General features: G+C 44.0%; 1 protein-coding gene across 1 annotated transcript in view; it reads left to right on the forward strand.

Moving 5' to 3' along the window:
• The window catches only part of ZNF451 (zinc finger protein 451), a 641645-nt gene that overhangs the window by 148807 nt on the left and 476654 nt on the right, over positions 1–16184 (forward strand). The window contains exon 4 of the mRNA XM_085610887.1: positions 13098–13209. Within this exon, the coding sequence (XP_085467013.1) occupies positions 13098–13209 (112 nt within the window). The remainder of the gene's footprint in view (positions 1–13097; positions 13210–16184) is intronic.

The following is a 16184-nucleotide window of genomic DNA, read 5'->3' on the forward strand; positions in this document are numbered from 1 at the left end:
CACCATGAACCTGACGCAGATTCCGTACCGTATTCCCACCTGGCATGATTCCCGACTGGTCTGGATGAATCCGATCACTAAGATAAGGGAGCAACCGATTAGCCAACAGCTTGGCCAGAATTTTGGCTTCCACCGAGATCAGAGAAATGGGCCGATATGATGTGCAATCGTCCGCCAGTTTATCGGGCTTGTGAATGACTACAATGGCGGCCTCGCGAATATCAGCTGGGAGAAGCCCAGATTCATAGCTTTCATTATATAAATTAAGCAGATGGGGTGCTAACTTCAGTGCCATGGGTTTGAGAAGTTCGATAGGGAGTCCGTTAGGACCCATCGCTTTACCGGCACGAATATCTTGAATTGCCTTCTGGATCTCAGTTACAGAAATGTTCTCGTCCAATGCCTCTCTACCCTGTTGGGAGATATATGCTACCTCTATAGTGGCGAGGAGATCTGCTGCCATCGAAGCTTGCGGAATTCAGTATACCTTCTCATAATGTGTCGCAAAGTCGCCAGCTATGCCTAGCGGGTCGGTGATCGGATCATTGTTAGGCCCCTTTACTGCTCGTACCCATCTCGCTGACTGTTCCTTCCGTTCAAGCCATGCCAACAGTTTACCAGTACGCTCACCCAGCTCATAAATCCGGTGACGAGTAGCTAGGGAACGCCTAGTAGCGTCCTCTAGAAGCAGTTGCCTATAGTCCTGCCTTTTGATATTGAGACGGTGCTGAGTGTTAGGATCAGGGCCCTGTGAGATGGCCCCCTCCAGGTGCAGAATATCCGTTTCCAGTTCGACCACCCTCCGGTTACGCTCGGCTCTGTGGCCCACCATCAGAGACAATGCCCTCCCCTTGATCACCGCATCGTAAGCTCCAAATAGTGTCACCGCCGACTTTACTGATCCCACATTTTCTTCGAAATAGTAATCTGTGTTGCAGGTTTTCTCTAATGTGTGGGATCTTTAGTGCCCAAGGCTGTATTATGATTGGGTCAGGCTGCCTAGCGCGTTGAGCACCGAGGACCGTCAGGACAGTGGAGTGATCCGAAATTCCTCACGCCAAGCAAGCAGAGTCAGTAAAATCATGTATGTCTTGAGCATGAGTGAACAAATAGTCAATCCGTGATTGACTGCCATGTACCCCTGATTGAAACGTAAAGTGTGTTGTGGGGATGCGACCATCGCCATATATCTACCATCTCTAAAGCATTATTAAAATCACGGAGTTGTGAGCTGTGTTTCGGGTCACGTCTGGGCGGGGACCGGTCAAGTAGGCCGTCCATCGTCAAATAAAAGTCACCTCCCATTATCAATGAGCCTACGGGCAGGGCCAGCAATAACGTCCCCACATCCATTAATGTTAGGCGTTGCAAACCAGGCGGGGCATATACGGAAATAACATTAATGACTCTACTCTCCCTGTAGGAGAGTAGGATCTGCACTTATGTTGCCCCCACTTTTTTTCCGATGTATACACTGGTTTCTGGCTATAGTCTGGCTGGGTCTCTGCTAATCAGGGCCCCAGTCTCTCTGTTCTCTCTAAACGACTTTGTGTACATATTAGATGCACTAGTGATTGGATACTGTGGTACCTTATGAGCCCCTAGTATATGGCACCTTAGGTACCTAGGGCATAGGCACTTCACAGGCCTACCAGGGGGTGAAGCATGTATTATACCGCCCCTGGGAAGCAGACTAAATCTGACACCACATGCCTGCTACTGCAGCCTGGGTGAGGTAGTGTTAGCACTCCTCACAGAGGTATAGGTTCCTATATCTCACCATACACACACACATAAACCTATCAGCCACCCCTATGGCAGGCCCTATCAATCCTGAGGGCAGGGTGCTTGGTTTACAATGTGAGAGGGTGCCTCTGCATGAGCAGGGCCCCTCTGCAGCTGGCAGAGTCTAATCTCTGTGGCTGTTTGTGGATGCGGTTAAACCATATACTCTTAAGTGCATTATAATGCTAACTTTGGAATGACTGCATCAAAACATGTCGTGTTTGGTGTCAAACAACTTGGAATCATACTCCCACATCAGTCCATGATGTGGGAATATGATCCCACCCTTCTAGAGGGGACGACATGTGTTTACTGTGGTAACACGGTAGAAATCTGACAGAGCCCTGGCATCACAAAATGGATGCCACCAGCAAAGACACTGGGCTGCCCTCCTGCTGCTGACTGAAACTCGCAGCGGAGGAGGCCCAACAATAGGCATCCTGTCGCAGGGAGGTGTGACCACCTTCCAGACAGGATTTAGTGTATTGGGGCTGGATGGGTGCACTTCTAGAGTGCTTTGAAGTCCTGCACTGGGGGAGCAGTAGGCTCCTCTGTGCATATGCCCGCTCAAACCGGTCCAGGGGCTATCTGTCCCTGCTCTGGCGCGAAACTGGACAAAGGGAAGTTGGTGTAACCACCCCCTACCCTGACCCTCCCAGAGGAGTGGTCATAAAGCTAGTCCCTCCCCTATCTTCAGTATAAGATGGGAAACCTTGCCATTGCAAAGTAGATAACCCTGGACGACGCTTTACAAGAAGAATCCTGGCCCTTCGACGTTCCACTACCTTTGGAAGACAGAAGAATATCCCTTGGAGTCAAGGAGTGACTCCCCTTCTTGGCAGGCACCAAAACTCTAATCAACTGTCGCAAACTTTCCCGCTCCCGCCAGGGTCCGAAGTCCCTGCAGCCCTGGAAGTGGATATCCTGACTTCTCGACGGCCATTGTGAGTCCCCAGCAGAGCAGAGCTGAGGCGAGTGGACCCCACGAGTGACGAGGAACAGCAATACCCGGGTACCGTGCACTATTGTCGAGTGCAACCCCTTCACAACGTTATACGAACTTGTGCATTGGACCATTTGTGGCCCAAGCCTCCAGCAGGTTTTACAGTGAAAATCAGCGGCCTACCCCGTCCCGAGTGACCATGTGCTCCTGTGAAGCATTTCCTCAAGAGGCGTCTTTGCGATCCCTTGCCTGTTGGCTTGTGGGTCCTCCGAAGACTTTCTTATCGACTCAAGGGCTCCCCTGGTTGCATTCCTCAGAGACTTAGCCTGAAGGCTGCTCTCCACAGCTTCCACTAGGATAGCTTTCTTTAAAAGGTTGTCTAAAACCTATCTACCATAAGAGTCGAATTGGACCGGTGCAAGGTGGCCACTATAACTAGTGACCAGCATATGCCAAGCCAACTTCTCCCACTCCCATATTCCTGTACATGCTGCGTATCTACCCTGTGGATCTGTCCAGGTGTTCTGTATCACAAATGGGCAGCCTTTACGTAGGAGAACCCCCACCCCTCGGGACCTTGTAGTGAAACCCGAATGTGCTACCATGCGGTACCCCTTTCTATTCAGGGCCATGCATGAATTTCCTATCAGGTGAGTTTCTTGGATCAGCACTTGATGATGGATATACTGCAACACAATGCCTCTTTTAATTTTGTCCCCCAACCCGTTGACGTTCCAGGTGACCAGTTTAAGTCCTTGACCCCTCCCCATTAGCTTTGAGCAGTAGTGCAATGATTACCACGAACAAACTGGCACATCCTGCGCCCTCAAAGGCACCCTCCTGAGCGACCCATAAGCAGTTACTTTGCATTACAATGCCTTGTGACAGTCCGTCCGAAACTTGGAATTTGATGCCACCTAAGATGTACACATGCCAATTCTTCCTGCTGCAAACAACCAGGAATCCCAGACCCCCCAACAAATCAAGCCCTCACCTACCAACCCCTTTAAAGTCTTCCCCTCCCTCCCTGCCTCCCTGCACAACAGGACTAGAACCGCCAGCCACCCCCAGCATGCAGAGTGCCTGTCACCCACCCATTCAACAACTTCAGGGAATGTGAGCTACCCCACTTCCAAACTACATGTGCACAAACGATACACGTTGTCCCCCCCCAGAACATCATGGTCTCGGGGGGGCAGCCTCGGGGACGCACCTGGTTTCGGTCGGCCTCCCGGCACACGGTGAGCCCTTTCGATCGAGAAGCATTTGGAGAGCCCTCATGGTTGCAGATGTTTAAGAACCAGTTCCTCAACAAAAAGGTCTGCCGCCTGTCCCTCTGCGCGTTTGGCACGCCCAGGATGCGGACGTTGTTGCGCCCCATTCTTCCTTCATAATCATCCAACTGTAGAGCCATTGCCTTGTGGGAAGAGCGCAACTCAGTTACCTGCCGCTTAAGAAGGGTGGTGTCAGTGACAAGTTCCTTGGTAGTGCACTTTACTGTCCCCATGCGCTCCGCCATTTTCTTCATATCCTCCCGGATCAGTGCCACGTCTGTTGCCGCCGTGTCGATCTTCTCCTCGAGGGAGGTCCTTATCGCCGTGATTGCCTCGAGGAGATCTTTATTCGTAGGCTCCATGGCGATGCTTGGGGCCAACGTCTCCCCTCGGTCTTCACTCTGTTGTTTTTGCCAAGCAAAATTCTCCAGTTTGGTCTGCATCGCCGTCCGGTTGCTGCGTACAGTTGCCATGATATCCGTCTAAGTGGCACTACTCGATGTCGGGGTGCGACCGCTACTCCCTGCCGCCTGCAGTGGAGTCCTCCACTCGGCCTGTCGGTTTTTTGCGAGGGGCACCCAGCTGAAAGGACTACTTGGTTGGACTCAAGACGCATAACTCCTAACAATGGAATTCTCACAAGCCGGGCCTGCCCTGATAGTGAACCGGAGCCGGGTCAAGCGCCACTCTGTCTGGCAATCGAGGTTCCCCAGTCGCCACTCCTCACGTTGCGCCTCCTGTGGAGTAGGACAGTGTGTGGGGGGGGGAAGCAGGGATCCAGGCAACCCGGCAGGGCAACTTCCGCTCCACAAGACACCTTAAAATCTGAGATGATTACGCGCAGCTAACTTCCCAGCAGCGCTCTGCTACCTTCAATGCCAGCTTCAGGCATTATCCAGACCTCGAGGGTCCTGTCGTCAAAAACACTAGGCCCAAGTAGTCCGCTCGGGACGAGTTGCTCAGTAGTGTCCACTCTGGGCATACCGGGCCGCAGCAGGGGCGGCCCGCAGGTCACGATGCGCTCCAACCTTTTTCCAGGCCACCGACCGTCACCACAAGGCCCAGGAAAGCACGGCAGTCTGTTAAGCCGCCCGTGGAGACCACTTCAAACCAAGTCCAGCCCGATCATGTGCGCACCAGCAATTATGAGGCCTGCACGCGTACTCACAGCGGGGTCTGCAGGATCAGCTACTTTAACCCCAGTCTCATTGTGGCCTCGAGGTAATCAAATTTCACCCTAGTCCGCAGTGCAGCAGAATGCTGTTTCATTGCCGGGCACTCACCACCGATAGTTTCGGTCGCCACCGGGTCGGGCCGCAACCGCGGTCTAGTGTAGCTTGCTCCCGCCGCTCGGCTTCACCTCCGCTGGCCGGGGCTGCAGTGTTGATCCGGTGCGTGGAGCTCACAGTAGAATAGGACACCAATCCGCCCCAAACTCGGTACAGAGCTAGCCAGCCACCACCGCACACCAAGGAGCTCCACGGGAAGAGAATCGGGCCAGCAGACCACAAGTTATACGGATATCTTGGGAGTGGCGCTCTGGAGCAGAGCTACCGAGTGGCCATTCCCTTCAGTGGTTAGCCACGCCCCCGATTGTGATTTTTTTTTTCATAAGTTTCGATAGTAAGTAGTTTATCTGCACTGGAAAGAAAGCATAGCCATTCCCACCATGTATGCATTTTAGCTTTGTATGTGGATTTCTATTCTGAAACAATAATTTAAATTCATGCTGTGAGAAAAATTCCAGGAGCATATCATTTCCCGTGTCAAGAGTAGGCCAACTTGATATAGTTCCGGTGCCCAGGTGTACAGCAATAGGGCCGAGTGAAACATCTACATTTAATATGCTTGGTGAGTTCAACCCATACCTCAAGAGGGAATGTTAATTAAAGCATCATATGTAACCTGTTGGATTTGCATCACTTTGGGGGATGCCTTTTACTTATGATTTCTGTCAGGAGCCTAACTTGCTCCATGAATCGTAATAAAACATGTTTGAGCTATGGATGGAGCAATCCTGGAGGTGAATGTAGGAACACAAATTTGAAGCTATTTATCCTGCATATTAACTAGTATCAGAATGCATAGAGTTGTTTTCAATGTATCTGTGGGTTTACATTCAGATTAGTGTATTTTGAAGACCGAGGTTTATGTTCCAACAGCTCCTCAATGCATTTTTTCCTAACAAATTAAATAAATCCTATGGTTATAGACTGTCTTGTTTAGCAATTGCTACTGTTAAGTTTTAGGATGTTGTGAAAAATCAAAGTTAAACAAGGATTGCCATCTTTAAAGGGCAAGAGAGCATAAGCGTTTCCCAGCTCTTGTATCAGTAATACACATTTTCTAACCCAGTTTTCAAAGAGATCGTGGAACCTTGGATTTTACCATTTTCGTTTTCCCAAATTGACATCATATTGGATTTATGCATTCTGATATTTGGTTTACTGTCTAATTTTTTTAGCGCAGGGGCCATGTGAGATAATATTTGGAAAGTATGTGATATGTTGAAATTTGTTAGTGTCAACAGAATATGATAGGGAGCCAGAGATTCTTTTTCTATGCAGAGCATGCTTGTTGGAATGAATCTCTGTTAGGAATAATATTCTTCTGTTGTGAATGAAAATTAATAATTGAAAGCAGAAATTGAAAGTTTTGCAATATTAACAACTCCTGTATGTTTTTATTTAAATTTAGTCTTCGGATCCATATTTTTGTTTTCTTAGTTTTCCTAAGGAAGCTTGTAATGAGGTGGTCAAGAGTTTTAAAGGAATAATTCTGTAGTCTGGAAGCATGTTAATTAAATAGTGGACAATAAGTTATTAATTGTTTCCAATCTTCTGTGCCAAGATACGTATTCTGTTGACCATTCTTCCAGGATGGTAGTCAGTGTATTAAAGTAGCATTTTTCATTACTGGTTCATTAACATAATTTGTAGAAAGTGCCATTTTTGGTGCAATCAGGCTAATTTTTTTCTGGACTGTTACTGCTTGTTTTCGGCACCGGCATTGGGGCACTTCCAAACAGGTCCCAGTGCATGTGCTTTGACCTCTAAAGTTTGACAAAATTGTCAAACTCCTAATTGGCAACCTTAACTTTTCTATAATGCCATATGTGGTGTGGAAATACACTCATGGCATGAAAAATTAAATGTCACCCTTGGACTGCAGCACTTATTGTGCAATCCACTAGTTTGACAAAGGAAAACATAGTTTCAGACCAGCCGTTGTAGCCTAACTGTTGCAGTGTAAAACCTGCAGTGCAAATAACTTTTTGATGGGTAAAAATCCTCCCTCTTAAATATCAGTAGGTCACTTCTTATGTAGGCCTTGTTGCCCACATGGGTAGACTGTACTGTTTTTAAAAGTGGTACATGTAAAACATATCAGCATGTCCCTACAGTGACAAGGCCCTAACAGCTATTTTCACTGTCACTATTAGGTATCCTCTGTAGGAAATCAGAGTCCAGATTGAAATACTACTATTGTATCTCAGAAATTAGATCAGCTAGAAATATAATGAAATTCTGTTTTAATAGTTATTTAAAAAAATCCAATGTTGAAGTTGGATTTTTAATAAATCTTAATTAAAAGCAATGTTTTTAAAAGTATCTTTTCTCTGCCTAAGGTTCTTGGAGGCTAATTTGCATTAGCTCTACAACGAGCTCCCATCCTGTATTTGACCCAAGTAAATCGTGAAATTCCTCCCAGGATCTACACTGTAGGTCACGGTTACTGACAAGTTTAACTGAATGGGCAGGGATTACTCCTTTGAGCTTTGAAGAAGGTTGGGGGGACTTCCATCCTGTTCACACCACAATGTCAAATACTGCCTGCCAGGTCTGTTTGAGCCATGTGCACTTTATAGGGAGCACACAGGATGGCAGGACATTTATCATGTATCCCATGCATTATGCTAAGGGATGCAGATTTGGTCTTACCAGTTCTCTGACTCCTGGTTTTTGTGGGTACAAGTCCTGCTTCAAACTGGATTTTAGTGTTAGTTATGGGTTGTCCACTACCCTACATACCCCCATGCTTAAGAGCCCAAGTTTAGTGTGGCAGAAAACTTCGGCCATCTTTGCATTGGATGCAACATGGCATTTTAGAGCTGTTTTCGGTATAGCAAACAGGAACTACTGAAAAAACGAGTAGGGTTGCCCTCAGGAAATCTTATCCCATTTGTTAGGGAGTGCGCAAGAGTCACTTTCTCCCACTAGTTGGTGCCAGACATAAATGTGGCAACCCGAGGCATCTTCTCAGAACACTTTCTGTACTTAAAGAAGAGGATTAGACCTACTGTCTGTCATCTGGGAGGATCCCTGAAACACTTGACTTGCTTCCCTTTCTACACAGTACAAAGAACTGGACTCCAAAGGTCAGTTGGCAGACATTCTGTGTGGCTACTGGGACATAACAAGCTGCAAGAGGCCTTTTCCTGGAAATTCCCATCCTTGGACTGGACTTTGCTTGTTACCTCTGTTTGACATCCAGAGAGTCTCGAAGAGCCAACCCCAGATGTCCTGGGGGACCCTATAAGTGTACTTAGTGGTTGTTTGGGCACTATAGGAAGTTTAGAAACTTTTGAAAAGTATCAAACCTGCAGTTCCACAGCATTAGATTGAATTTCAGGTTTGTCCCACTTTGCCATTTTTTCAGAGGTGCAGAGATGTCAAAGTCCCTTTCTCCCATGGGACTTCGAAAATTTTCAACTAAAAACCTCAAGAGCTCCAGCTTTTCAGTGGGACGTCACATATCTAACCTTTGATTCCATGGCAGTGGCTACAGTTTCAGCTTTGTCCTGCATGGAGAAGAGTGTTATTCCCGAAAAACTGATGTTCCGTTTTCCGATTGGAATTTGTTTTTGTAACTTCTTTACTGCCTGGCTCCACTGGGACGCTTGCGCTTTCTGGTGCTATTTTCATTCAAATCTTTTAAAACTTATATCTTAAGTTCCCCTTAATTAATTCTTCAGTTTTTGACATAATTTTGCTTATAATTTGTTTCTCTATTATTATAAATTGGAGTGGGATTTTTGTGTTGTGTTTTTGGCTTTCTAAATGTTTTAGAACATCTGAATGCTTTACTCATTTTCATTAAGTTAAGCCTGTCTGCTCTGTCATTGCTACCTGGGGTTGAGCTCTGGTTTAAATTATTGAAACCTTTGACTGAACCCAACAGGATAGTGACATTATTACTTGTGATTGACACCAATGCACCCCACTAATAAAGCACTTTCTCAAATCATTGAACTAGATTTCTAGGAATTTTGTAGAGACTCTGATTGCCAGGTGACATTCAGGAACGAAGTGGAGCATCTAATATTAAGATATTATTTAGAGGTTGTATCTCCATTTTATCAATATTAAATGTATAACCTGGTAGTGCTGCATTGAATTTTGTATCCACAAGTTTCGTGGCGAGGGCTGTTTCTGAGGTACAAATCAGTAGGTCATTGGCATGAGCTGCTGTCTGAGCTTTAAGCAAAGTGAACCCTCTGCTATTTTTGTGTCATTTCTCAATGATGCAACAAGTGGTTCATTGCTAGTAAAAATAACCCGGTTGACAATGGGTTACCTTGTCTAGTACCTGTCCTAGTTTGAAGGAGTTTGTTAAAGTTCCATTTAGCCCCACCTTTGCAGAAAGGATCATCACTATGGTTGGTTTTGCAGCAGTACCTTGAATTTCCTTTAAATGAGCAGAATTTCAAAATCTATCTACCAAAGATTCAGTGATCTCCTCGACATAGTTTTTATAACGAAGCCAGAAAGCCATCAGGCCTGTGGATTTTCCCATTTTTCATTATTGGTTGGCTTTAACATTTTTCTGTTTCTCAAAATGTCTATCAGGGTATACTCACCTGCAGGTAGTTCAGGAACGGCAAATATTCTTTACGTGCCTTCAAATTAACGTTTGATTTAATTTTAAATTTGATTATAAATTTATAAAGCTCATTAGTTACCCAAAGGCGTCAAGACGCTGTAGATCACCATCCAAGAAGAAAGTCCACAAGTTTTCCGAAACCGGAAGATAGCTACAAACAAAATAACCAAGTCTTAAGAGCCTTCCTGAAGGGCAGGAGCTGGGAGATGGCCTTTATCTTTTTTGGAAGAATGTTCCAAAGTTTACTGTCAGAGTGGAAAATGCTCTGTCGCCCCATCTTTCTTATTGTTCTCGGTACATTAAGCTGTAGTTTAGACGCAGAGCGACGAGATCTGCCTGGGGAGTACCAGCCAAACATGGTTTTTAATCTTAGGGAGGATAGAGAGCCTTATGTACCATACAAAGAGATTTGAAGCGGATACGCTTGTTAATTGTGAGCCAGTGAAGGGTTTCTAATCCCTTGGCAGCAGACTGCCCTCTAGGAATGTCCAGAACCAGTCTCGCCGGTGGGTTCTCTACCACCTGGAGTTTATGCTTTGCACTCTTGTTCGAGTCCAGGTACAGTGAGTTGCAAAATTAGAGTCAGGACATTACCAGGGCAAGGGCAAGCTACTTGGGTGCAAGCTGCTGAATGAATGGGAAGATTTTTTTCAGCATCCTTATAATCCAGGTGCAGGTTATAATTGTACGATTAGATTGAAGTTGAGTTTAATGTCCATCAGTACTCCTAGGTTCTTAGCATATTTTCCCGGAGTAGGACAATTTCCTAAAGAATGCGGCCAACAGCTGCTATTCCATCTTGATGTGCCTGGGCCAAAAATCATCACTTCTGTCTTATCCCCATTCAGTTTTAAAAAGTTACATAACATCCATTCTGCCACTTTAGTTATGGAACAGGAAACATTTTCAGCTACTGAGCATGAGTTCTTAGGGATTGACACCATGATCTGGGTGTCGTCTGCATACGACACTACATCCATTCTGAAGGAGTGGATAATAGCTGCTAGGGGTGCCACATAAAGATTGAAAAGCATGGGGCTTAGAGATGAGCCCTGCGGTACTCCACAGGGCAGGGAAAAGGCATTTGAGTAAAAGTGCTGTAACTTGCCCTTTTGTGATCGTTCCCCCAGGAAGGAGGACAGGAGGGCTAAGGCTTGTTACGAGATGCCAAGACCCTGGAGTCTGTCTAGCAGCAGAGCAGGTGAGATGGTGTCCAACGCAAACAGATCCAAACATTCTAGTTAGGCGTCACAAAATGTGTCAGCACTTTATTTGGATTAAACCTACAAGCAGTTTGAAGGATATATTTGCCAGTTGACCAACTAATTAGAAAAACAAAATGACTCAGCATGCAGCTTCTAGCGACTTAGTAGGCTTTGGCTTGGTAGGTGCATCGAATTCAGCCAGCATCCTTGAATAATAACATATTGTTTTGGTTATTCCACACTCTTCACTAGTGATCCAAATGTTGTTGCAGTGCAATCCATTAGCACAGAATCTGGTTCTGCTTTGCATGCAGTTGTTCCCATCAAGCTACGTTCTAACCAGGTTAGCTAATTGGGTCTTCATCAGTGGAATCATACACAGCTATTAGATTGACTATTGTCCTATATCACCAGCTATCATGGTAAGATGATCTGCCTCCTTGAAAGCTTTATTGGAACCCAAGTGTATGACCTATGTATGGCATGACCGTTCAGGGCGAAGTACTTACTTTATATTTTCTTTGGTCACCCGAAGGTTCCAGCTGAAACAACTGGGCTGAACCTATTTCTACTGCTTTCTGCTTGCCGTTAACGGCCTTCTATATGTCATGTGAACTAGTTACCACCAAGTGCCATTTCTTTCCGTGCCATTAATCTCTGGATACTTCTGCGTAAGTTAATGGATCTGGCTGGATCACCTACTAGCCTCTCATAGCATGCACATGATATGGTACGACAGTAATGACGGAGATTATTCCAGTCAAGAGGACATGAGACAATAGTGCTGCAAGATAAAAGATCGTGAACTGTTCCCCAATGGATTGTGCCCTAGTAATAAACCCCTCAGAATGCTCTGCCACAACAGCAGTGTAAGAACCAACGTAATCTAATCTGAAAATGTGGGAGAGAAACACAGGTTGTTTGTGAACGAGGGTGATACCCACATTTCCTACTTACAGTCGAAAATATAATTACGGTAATTGTCACGTGAAAAAGAGACGTAACATTTTAGCATTCTGTCATTTTACCTCCCATCTTTTGTCTTAATTTTTTATTATTTCAATTCACAAAATGACTCAGCATGCAGCTTCTAGCGACTTAGTAGGCTTTGGCTTGGTAGGTGCATCGAATTCAGCCAGCATCCTTGAATAATAACATATTGTTTTGGTTATTCCACACTCTTCACTAGTGATCCAAATGTTGTTGCAGTGCAATCCATTAGCACAGAATCTGGTTCTGCTTTGCATGCAGTTGTTCCCATCAAGCTACGTTCTAACCAGGTTAGCTAATTGGGTCTTCATCAGTGGAATCATGCACAGCTATTAGATTGACTATTGTCCTATATCACCAGCTATCATGGTAAGATGATCTGCCTCCTTGAAAGCTTTATTGGAACCCAAGTGTATGACCTATGTATGGCATGACAGTTCAGGGCGAAGTACTTACTTTATATTTTCTTTGGTCACCCGAAGGTTCCAGCTGAAACAACTGGGCTGAACCTATTTCTACTGCTTTCTGCTTGCCGTTAACGGCCTTCTATATGTCATGTGAACTAGTTACCACCAAGTGCCATTTCTTTCCGTGCCATTAATCTCTGGATACTTCTGCGTAAGTTAATGGATCTGGCTGGATCACCTACTAGCCTCTCATAGCATGCACATGATATGGTACGACAGTAATGACGGAGATTATTCCAGTCAAGAGGACATGAGACAATAGTGCTGCAAGATAAAAGATCGTGAACTGTTCCCCAATGGATTGTGCCCTAGTAATAAACCCCTCAGAATGCTCTGCCACAACAGCAGTGTAAGAACCAACGTAATCTAATCTGAAAATGTGGGAGAGAAACACAGGTTGTTTGTGAACGAGGGTGATACCCACATTTCCTACTTACAGTCGAAAATATAATTACGGTAATTGTCACGTGAAAAAGAGACGTAACATTTTAGCATTCTGTCATTTTACCTCCCATCTTTTGTCTTAATTTTTTATTATTTCAATTCACAGGAAAGAAAGGACTCGCTGCATGCCCATGGATTACAGGAGCTAGAGTTTACAAAGGGACACGAGGGCACTGAAGAGGCACGAAGATGTGTGGACCATTGGGTAAAAATGCCAGGTATTTAAACTAGGACATGCTAGTACATATGCAGCTTTACCCTGATTTAATGTTCAACATATTCCACTTGTTATAGCTGCTAAGCAGGAAGAATATTTTCTGTTTCAGTAGCATTCAATAATCCCTATATATTTCTAAATGTAATTGCAAATTTAGGGACTGTGCAAGGACAGTGGAACATTAAAGAATGGCCTATTGAACCTCCAGTTATATGCCTCTGAAACAGCAAATTTAGTACCATTGCCGGTTGGACGACTGAGGAGGGAAAGGAAGATGGCTTGGGGGAGGGGGGGAGCGTGTGTGTGTGTGTGTGCATGCGTATGTGTATGTGTGTGTATATATATATTCACTGAAAAAAACATAGGTTTCAGGGACGTTATAGTTAGTTGGACATTTGACTCCTATAAAACCAGAGAAATTCGCCTGTTCTGGTTAGTTGAGCTAACTATAACTTGCGCGCCTGCAATGCACTGTGATGACGTCACATATTACATCACTCATGAGCTGGTCGATGACATCACTGATGACATCTCAAATGACATCACTGATGACATCATCCAGTGAATGTGTGTTTCTGTAAAGTTTAAATATTTTTCATATATATCTATGCCAAGGTCTATTCAAGAATAAGTCGATGTAAAAGTGCCTGAATACATTATTTAGTAGATGCATGACTGACTCTATAAGTCACTGATTGAATGTATGTTTCTGAATGCATGGATTAGTGACTAGACTGTGTGGATGTCTCTCTTAGTCTCTCACTTGGTGTGTAAGCAGGTGCATGGCTTGGTGAGTAGCTACATCAGTGTGTATGTGTTTTTCACTGATTGTATGAGTATCTGTATGGGGGACTGACCGTCTATGTGGGTGTGTGGGTGGTGTCCGACTCATACATGTCTGGCCGATTCACTGGTTCTATAGATTCAAAAGTGCATCTCAGAAGGGCTGTATAGATAGCTGACTGTGTGAACAGGTGTGTTGATTAGTGAATTGATGTCTCAGTTGTATATATGTGAGTAACTATATATGTTTTACACACTATGTGATGTTGGGGTGTATAATTGACTATGTGAAAGACAGTGATTGCAAGAGTGTCTACATACAAGAATGTGTACATGTATTAGTGATTGTATAAGAGAGTAAGTATGTGATTGTATCTATATAAATAAAGAAAGTGATGTGTGTATTACTAAGGCAGGTGTTGTGTATATATCTGCATAGGTGAGTACATGGGTGTATGATTGATTTTTGGCATGACTGAATAGGTGTGTGAGTAACTCTATGGATCAGTAGCACTGTGTAAATGTATATATACGTGTATGAGTGGATATTATACTGATGTAATGAGTGACACCATGTATGAGTGACTGTATCAGTGTATATCTGGCTCACAATATATAGATAGGAATCAGTGAATGGATATCTAGTATCTGGTATTGGTATGTCTATGCTTTTCAAAACGGCACTCTGTATTTTAGAGTGCTTCTAGTGTGAAGAGGTGTGTCAGACTATCACGTGGATGATGTCATGAGTGATGTCACTCACCATGTCATGAGTGATGTAATATGTGACGTCATCAACAATGCATTGCAGGCGCGCGAGTTATAGTTAGCTAACTATAACAGGCAAATTTCTCGGGAGTCAAATGTCCAACTAACTAGAACGTCGATGAAACCTATGATTTTTTAGTGAATTTCAAAAGTTTTTTAAAAGCGAATTCCTAACTATAACGTCTGTAAAACCTATGTTTTTTTTAGTGAATTTCGAAGGTTTTTTTAAATGTTAATTTCATATTTTAATATTTATAAAACCTATATTTTTTCAAATTGTTTTTTAATATTTTGCAACTCTATCATCCTTTTTTTTAAACTTTTCAAATTATGTAATCTTTTATATCTTCCCCACAAAATATGTATATATTTTTTTGGGAGAAAACTACAGTCCCGATCAACATGTGAATCCTATCCACCACATTTAAATGATGCGCATTTCATATCCGACGGGTTTGTGGCACCGCGTCCGGCGTAACAACATGTACATATGAGGTCGCACTGGCTGCTACTTTGGTATGCGACGGGTACGCACTACCAACCGCGCGTTACGCCATGTACGTATAGGGTCATGCGTGTTGCGTATGCAACGAGTGCACGCTGCCATGCCCTCTGTTAGGTCATAGACGTATGATGTCGCGCCGCATACGCCATTCCCTCATTTTTTTTTGTCTCAAAACTATATCTAAAAAACTTTAAAGTGTATATGAGAGCAAGCGATAATGAAAAATATTTTAAACAGTTATATATTTCTGACTCTAATAAACTTATATTATAATAAATATATTTTCTCAAAATCTCATCGGGTGCGATCTCATTGTGCATTGGCTGCGCGATTTCCATGTAACCATAAAAAAGCATTTCATAAGTTCATAACATTTCCCATTGTAACAGTTTGAAAACACCACCCATTTTAGTCAATATCTGTACTACATTTCATGAGACACACCTCTTCTGCTTAGAGAGCTTTGTTCAAAACTTTTTGCAGTATACACATATCTTACACTACACACAACATGCTACCATCATTTTCATCAATATTCATGCTCTGTAAAGTAGACTTACACCTATGATACCCATACACCTAAAAGTTACATTACCGAAAGTTTCTCCAATACCACAGGTAACATGGTTGCATACGCTGTCCACAACACAACGTAATATAGTACGGCCCAGAGACCGTATCATGCGTAGATAATGAGCACTCGGACACAGATATATAGTGGAAGTGGATATAGGCACGTACGTTTGAATCCTTTTTATTACCATGGTGACATATCCAGTGACGTCTGTGCAGTATGTGTGTGCAGTAAGTCTAAACCAGCCTTCAAACAATTGTTGCTGCTAGCATCAACTACAACATTAATCATTGGATCACACACACACAGTCCATATTTAAAGAATCAATAATTTATGCTGTAGTAA

This window comes from Triturus cristatus, chromosome 6 (genome assembly GCF_964204655.1).
Source record: "Triturus cristatus chromosome 6, aTriCri1.1, whole genome shotgun sequence".
NCBI lineage: Eukaryota > Metazoa > Chordata > Amphibia > Caudata > Salamandridae > Triturus > Triturus cristatus.